At 30.8% G+C, this 8,305-nt stretch overlaps 1 protein-coding gene across 4 annotated transcripts; it reads left to right on the plus strand.

Annotated features, from left to right (window-relative positions):
- The first annotated feature begins 665 nt into the window (after positions 1-665).
- Positions 666-4,916, plus strand: LOC139998366 (uncharacterized). 4 transcript variants are annotated; one of them, XM_072022792.1, is made up of 6 exons: positions 666-713; positions 1,651-2,732; positions 3,365-3,595; positions 3,737-3,886; positions 4,103-4,322; positions 4,417-4,916. In XM_072022792.1, exons 2-6 carry the CDS (start codon positions 2,511-2,513, stop codon positions 4,731-4,733), a joined length of 1,140 nt encoding a protein of 379 aa, XP_071878893.1. In that variant the 5' UTR covers positions 666-713; positions 1,651-2,510; the 3' UTR covers positions 4,734-4,916. The 4 variants fall into 4 exon arrangements, with proteins under 4 accessions (XP_071878893.1, XP_071878891.1, XP_071878892.1 ...); XM_072022790.1 differs by lacking the exon at positions 666-713 and adding an exon at positions 1,293-1,483; XM_072022791.1 differs by lacking the exon at positions 666-713 and adding an exon at positions 1,293-1,469.
- The last annotated feature ends 3,389 nt before the right edge of the window (positions 4,917-8,305 follow it).

Consider the following 8,305-nt stretch of genomic DNA (forward strand, 5'->3'; position numbering starts at 1 on the left):
AAAATTGAATAGGGCAATAATCCAAATCAGGTATACATATAATCATTAGATAAATTTTCAAGGAATTCTTTTTGTTTTCTATTTATGCCATATGCAAGGAAATGCGAAGTCTCGGATGCTTGGAGTCTGACTTTTGTCACGCTCGGTTTTAGCAAGAAAACTTGGATGGTACTTAAGGATGCGGTAAATTAGGTTCTCTCCCATATTGTGACGCGAGCCAGAGGGCTTTAACGATTTTGCACTTAGAATACTTGAGCATTCTTCGTATGATCGGCTCTCTGTTTTTGAAATATTTTAATATTTTAATATTTTACTGGGATGACTGTCTGTCACCACAGGTATTCGCTTGTAGAACAAAAGAGAATATTCTTTGTATAATCGTCAGCATAGCTGAACGTCGAAGAGTGCATATCTTATGCGTATCTTAGCTTTCTGAATATACAAATCTTAGTATTTTATACAAACTTCGAATTATGTCCTTTTGCGATTTGCTTACACAAAATATTTAAACATTATATTTTTAAGTAAAAAAGCATGTTGCGTATAAAAAGTAGGGTTGATCTCGATATCTCTTCTACATCTCCACGTATGAAAAAGCTATTAACAACAAATCATGACTCTCTTAAAACCAAGCAAGTTTGGTTTGATGCATATCCTTCTATCATCAAAACCAAGCGAGTCACATAGATGGCCTGTTTCAAGTGCTTGACCATGTACGTAAATTGATTTTATCTTTCAAAATAATTATTCTGTATAATTATCTAAATCTCAATAAATAGACGTCAAACTTTTGTAAATTAAATTCAGTTATATTATAAATTTATATGATATAATTTATATTTATATCTATTTATAATATAAATAAATTTATATAATATAATTTATAAAGTTATATTATATTATATTATAAATCTGATCTATAATTAAAACAGACAAAAAATACCAATAATTTAGGTCAAGTTTAAACGTGTCTTTAAACTTGAGTCTTTAGGCTGAGATATTCGATTACAGATGAACAGTTCTGTGTACGTGTCGATTAGAAGATTCTGATATAATTTATTTGCTGTTAAAAGTTATTTTCTTTTATTATGTGAATTAACAACAATATATGTCAATACCACAAAAAATGAAAGAAAAAAGGCAGTTTAAAATTGAAGAATTTTTTTCTTTTAAAATTGATACTGCTAAAAAATAATTGGAGAAATTAATTATGCAGCATAGAGGCTAAGTAAGCCAGATTAGGTTAAATTATATTAGATTGTGTTTCAATTAGATTTACTTCAATAATGTTGAGTTATATATAAAATTGTGTGTTTGTGCTATGACTAGGTTATATTAGGTTATGTTTGTATTAAATATTGATTGTACTATTTAAGATTAAAAATGATGCAGAATATCTGCTAAAAAATGAATTAAGTCTTCATTTCTTCGAAAATGCTGAAAGATAAACTGACGAATAAACATAAATGGTGAGAGAAGAATGGTAAAAGGATTTCATTTAATAAAATTAAACTGTGTTTTGTTTTAACAGATATTGCTATACATACAAAATACTTAATAGTAATTTTTTAAAAATATTTCCTAACAGATCTGTTTTGTTATATGGACACATTAAATGGTTATCAACTTTTCATGACCTAAATGTTTCAGATTTTTATCTATGGAGCTGCAGCTTGAATGAAATGACATCCTCAATAAATCAGATATCCTGACAGAATTAAAAAACCTGGCACATGAAATTATTGTACTGTAAAATATTCATCAGGCAGAGAAATATATTAAAAAGCTTTACCTCTCTATGTAAAATACACAAAACTATTTGTCAGATTTAATTTTTTTAATATTAATGTACAAAATCTCTAACACCCAATCCCTTTCTTCTTTTCTATAACTAAGCATGTCCTCTAATCAAAACTTGTACTACTTGGACTGCTACGCGAATTTTATATACATCGTCCTGAGACAATGATGGATTTAGATATACTACACTATATATTTAAATTTTGCAAAATATTACACTTTATTTACGTACTTTTTTTTCTGACAACGTTATTTAAGTTATTCACATTATTGACAATTTTTTAATTTATGAAATTTATTTTATTTTAACCATTCTACAAAATTTAGTAAAACTCGTGAGTTACCGATGGTCACCGTGACAGACAATGTGCTAAAAGAATATCGAGAAACTGCAGTGATGTCGCAACGTACATGCGTATATGTCGAATTTTGGTGAGTTGTAAAGGGCACCACCCTGTATGTGGAACAGTGCGGAAATTTGTAGATATAGTTAGGTTGAAGATGCGCATGAGTAGGTAGGGCTAGACAAGAGCTCGACGACGCAAAGGTAGTTTCTATAAATTGAGGAAGGAAGGGAAAAAGGGGTAGGGAATACCGATGGATCAGGTGAATTGTGGTGGTTGAAAGTGGTAGCTCAGCAGTAGACGGTAGACAGCCGGTAATCGAGTAATATTGCAGTCGATTGCAGGAAATCTGAAAGTTATCTCGTTATGGAGTTACGCGAAGTGAATCGCACTTTTGATACTGCGGAAGAAACTACGGAACTTTTATCGCCATCCCATCGCGATAACATCGAAATTGAAAGTTATTTCATCGAATACGCTATTCAAAAAGAAATGATAAATCGCAATCGATGTCCCGCTAGCCGTCGTTTACTTAGTCAAACGGCTCATTTGGCAGATTTTACTTTTACTAATGGCAATAATCAAAAGGTGGTGTATTTTATTTCTTTTTCTTCATATGTTGTTCTCTACGTAAAGTATATAACGATTTGATCAATATACCAAATACGAAAAATTCGGTGAATGAATGCATTCAATGCAACTGATGACAGATGACACGTTATTGAATGATACATAATCGGAGCGTTCCTTGAATCTTTAAAAAAAGGATAGGTATAGTTTGCTAAATTTTCTTCCCAAATTATTTCACATTCGTTCATGTTGCATTTATTCGACGGACTGTCAACTTAAAGGAAAGAAAACAAGATAACTTATTAAAATCTAAAATTTCTGATATTGTACATACTTATTAGATAGAATATTCTATATAATATGTAATGTAAGAAAATTTGATATTTTCGCGAAATCATATTTATCACGTGGTCCATATAATTTATCTTGTATTTGGCTAATAATTTCAACTTGTGCGCGAAGATTCGACACAATCGGTATTTAATTTGAAGCATGAAAGGAAGTGGAAGGCGATTCGTAAAAGAGGGTTAAGAAGGAAAAGAAAGAAGACTGTATAATATTTATTCTAAATGAGAATGAAACGAACGAAACCCGGAAGCAAACGACAGAACTTTCTGAGACTGATAATACTTGGTTTTTTCATGTTTTAGGATACGTCGTCCGTCGGTATCAGTATGATTCATACTTCGAACGCAAATTGGCCTCCTTCTAGAAAAAGGGAAGAGGCAAGAGCGTTGGAAAATCTCCGAAAAAGAGTGGAGCAATCGAAATTATATAAAGCAAATCGAATTTCAGATACCTGCGGATCGACTTCTACATCTTCGGTTTTGAATAATGATCAAATTCATCAGCTTGACAATCGACCGAAGCTGTTAAAAAAGGTGAGAGAACGAAATCTTTCAACGATCTAGGTCAAATGCTTAGGATACTAACCCAGAACGAGACGAACAAGCCTATGTGGTTAGTTTATCAAAATGGCACATTTTTACTGCCCCTGCTCTTTTTTTGTCGATACAACACAGATCCTGAGTAACAGGCCGATGAGTATCGCACATGATAGTAACGATTTGGAGACTGACTGGCGAGATAGCGAATTTATAACGGAATGTTTATGCTGGCACAATGTTTATCGACAAAGACACAATGCTCCACCCTTAACCATGTCGCCGCAGGTAGGGATAATGTTCTTTTATTATATAGAAAAACAAAGTTTTTTGTTAATAAAGAGAAATGAAAAATAGAGGCAGGTAAAAATAGAAGAGAAGAAACACACACTTGTACATATATACATAGAACGCACCTAGTGTACATACATACAAATGTTTATGTTGGATGAATTGATGCTATTAGAGTCTGTCATCAATTTGAAATTCAATATTCTTTTGCAGTTGTGTGAGTATGCACAAACATGGGCCAATCATTTAGCACACACCAACACATTTTACTATAGAAACGATCGAGAAGTTGGACAAAATCTTTATTGTCGACCTGGTGGTGCTGTCCCTACCGATGTAACTGGGCAAGATGTTGCATCATATTGGTATTCAGCGGTGAAACAATATGACTTTTTAAAAGAACCGGATATTCTTCATGCTAATGTAAACGCAGGTATCTTCTTAAGGCAATATAATATAACAATGTAAATTATAGATACCATCTTCTCAGATAATTAATTGGTTGTTATAAATATCATGTATTACAGGTCATTTTACGCAAGTAATTTGGGCAAGCAGTCGTTATTTCGGGGTTGGAAAAGCACGTAGTAGAAGCGGAAAAATCATCGTAGTAGCCAATTATCAACCTGTTGGTAATATATCCGGACAATTTCAAACTAACGTATTACCCCCCTTACCCGAAAATGTAAATATCACTTTATCATCTCAGCAACAACCATCCTTAAAAGTCTTTCGTGACCATTACATTGCGTCTGATTCGCCACCACTAGCATCATCCTCTGTACCGCTTTCGGATACAGCATCAACGGACAGTGATCATTCTTCCGTTAGTTCTACGCAATAATATAGACGACCGAATTGCCTTTTCTGCGTTTGCACGCGCGGATGGGATGGGCATTAATCAGATTTGATTTCTCTCATTTTTTTCTTGTTATTTCATCTAACTTGACTAAAATTTAAGAAAGAGAAATACATAATACGCACGCAATGATAAACCAAAGAGATTGAAATACATATATATATATATATGTATTGTAAGCGTATTTCAATCTTTATGAATATATATGGAGATATATATATATATATCCATGGAAAATGTTTGTAAACGTAAATTAGTCAATAATTATATTCGATTATTTATTTTTATTATATTTATTTATTTGTTTGTTTGTCTATTCCCGCAAGCAAGAAGGTAGAAATAATAAGAAAAAACAGAATAAATTTTCATTTTAAAACTAGCGTGCAAATCTCGTAGAACAGGCATGTGCGGGTACTTTTACATAATAATGTGATTCGCATAAAATTTGATGATCTGAAAGAACTTGATATTTCATAAATAGGAATGGTGAAGAGCAAAAAATCGATATGCTGTGTATTATACTCTTATATATACATATATACATATATACATATATGAGCAGTATACAGAATTTGACATTTTTTGTACATTGTACGTACCACAACCAATTTCTTGTCAAGTAAAACATACTAATTATTATGAATATGTTATAAGTATTATCTATTTGTAATATATTAAAGAAAAAATAATATATTATTCGCTTGCAGCGATTCGTTTTTGGCTTATACAAATTACAATAAGTAAACAGACAAGATATTGAAAACTGTAGATTACGGGTTGGATAGAGTACAAATTAAATACAAGATCCTAAATCCGTGTATTATTATCTACATGCTCATACATACTGCTCATTAAATGTGTACGTTCAATTCGAGAATATTTTCTCTTCGTGACAATAGTATATGAATATTGTATATAACATATTAAAAAGTGAAAATGTTTTAAAAATTTGCAAACTCGTAATACTTGATGAGAGCAGGGTAAAAAAAGCTTGTTTGCAACAATTTAATGTGTAAACAATAGTTTCGTTTTTCCACTTACATACGACATATCTAAAGATAGCAAAAGAATTATTCAATTCTCGTATAATTTCCCATGATTGTTTTTCACTGAATGTTTAAATGGGCATCAAAATGAAAATGTACAACTTCATTTTAAATGATTAATTTGTGGACTGTTTTTCTTTTGGGACAAGTTTGTATATTCTTTGATTATTTCCCTTTTTTAACATGATAACATACGCTTATTTATATAAATGATAACTTTATTCTGTAAATCAGATCTGTTCAACGGCGGAACCTTTGAGGCTGTGTAATTCTTCATCGCTTGTAGTGAAATCGAGGATCTTTAAGAAAAATATTGTTGTTAACGATAGATGCCTTATACGTACCAGTGTTCCTCTACACTGAAACACGATCTAGAATTCCATAGCTCATCGACACACGCGATGAAGAGGTCTGATATATGTAAATTCTTCACAATTATATTGTATGCGCGTTGACGAAATTTTTATTTTAAGATTCTGTCGTTCACACTTAAAACATCAACGTTTACCATAAATTCAATGAGTTTCTTGGTGTTAGTTTGGAACTGAAAATTATTAATATATAGGGCTTTTTCTTATAAATATTTTTTATAAACAAATTTTTGAAATGTTTAGTTTGACGAACACAATTTGTATAGCGTAATAGAAACATTGATAAGTAATTGTGAAATTTTAAAAAGTTTTGATTGGTTAGAAAATTTAACTTGAATATGAACGACCTAGTTAAACGGCCTTACAAATTGTAAAAAGAGATGTTTATCTACGAAGGGTTAATATATATTCAATATCTAACAATCAGTATACCTAATAGAAGGAGAAACATGCCTAATTGCTTGATCCTTATGTATACATATACATACATATCTTCCGGGTCTCGAAAGTATACTGAATATCTGTTTCATGATTTGCGAACAAACAGATACATCGCGGATCTATACGTGAATATATATATGCTACGATACGCGGAAATTTTATTTGCTCATTGATTTTATCTCTATGCAAACAAAAATTAACAGTAATCGTTAAAATTGTTCCTTTAATTTTGTAGATGTTACGATTTATTTGATATTTTTATATTTGCTTGGGCGAAAGTAGTTATTATCAAATAAAATTATAGTGCTCAAGAAAATTAAATATATCAACAAGATTACATTTCGTTCTTAGATACGTAGCAAATAATATCGTAAATTTGTCAAAAAATGATGCTTTTTTTTAAATTGGATTTGCTTCATAGTTTCAATCGTATCAATAGTATAGGTGCATTGATCATTATGTTAAAATTTAATGTAATATGATTATAATTGAAAAAGTCGCGGTGAAAAAAGCAATATTATGAATCGAAAGTAGCTTCTAATTGCCTATGATCGAGCGACTCAATGAGTATATTGACAACGAGTACCAAGTTGATAAAAATATAAAGAAAATGTCATTAGGACGGTCTTATTATTAACTTCTTTCAATCGACGTACTTCCAACAATACTGCCAGTAGTCAAATTTTGGTAAGCGAGTATTCAGCTGTTGATCAAAGATTGTATGAAATCGTTTTAATTCTGTTGAATTTCCATATATGATTACAACGACTTAGAGTTATAAAATCTAAAGAGCAAAAGTTAATGAACTACGTTTGTATTTATCAATGTAAATCCGAATTTTAGAAATCTGGTATTTTAGTAACAAATAACATCGATACACGGTAAACGTTGTCAAAGAAAACTTTTGTTGAGTACCATGAAGCTTTGGTTAGGGGTAGCACGAGAAACCTTCTACGAACTTATACATCTGCAATGATAGTAACATCATACAGCTTTAATATTCTGCTATTTTTCGTATTTATAAAGTTTTAATATAACAACATCCTTGTACATTGCCTGTAAAGCGCGAACAATATTTTGTTATGCGTTCGTGATTTGTTGTTTATCCTTCTAGTTCATAAATATAATAATTACTGTTAAACATAGCGTATGAATAAATGATCGCCTAATTGAAGAAAAGAGATCTAAATTGATCGTTTACTTAAGCTTAAAAAAGGTGCGATAATAATATATTGATTTATGCGCGTGTGTTTGTACACCATGTGTATGCAATACTTTTAATCTTTTGACTGCATTTTGATAATTATAAATATGTTGTTGGTGGAAAAGATATAGTGAAATCGGAGAGTTAGCTAGACTTTAAAATGGATTTTGAAATAGAGAGTTGAAATAGAGGACTTGAAATTTAAGATTTTTCCATTTTAGTCTAATAAACATACAGCCTTAGGTGCATCTAGGTCAATCAGTATCCTCGCTTTAATTTATTACTGCAATATTTCTTTTCCATCGACAGTATTGTTATTAATATATTTAGTAATAATAAACTTATTTGAACTTATTTTACTTCCATGGTAAAGTAATATGTATGAAAATATGTATGAAATGTTGTAATATGTATGAAATTTTGTAAATAGGAAAAACAAATCTCGTTTAGCATTATCCATGAACTAAACAAGTAATTAAAGTAATACATGCTATT

The sequence above is a fragment of the Bombus fervidus genome, chromosome 3 (genome assembly GCF_041682495.2).
Source record: "Bombus fervidus isolate BK054 chromosome 3, iyBomFerv1, whole genome shotgun sequence".
NCBI lineage: Eukaryota > Metazoa > Arthropoda > Insecta > Hymenoptera > Apidae > Bombus > Bombus fervidus.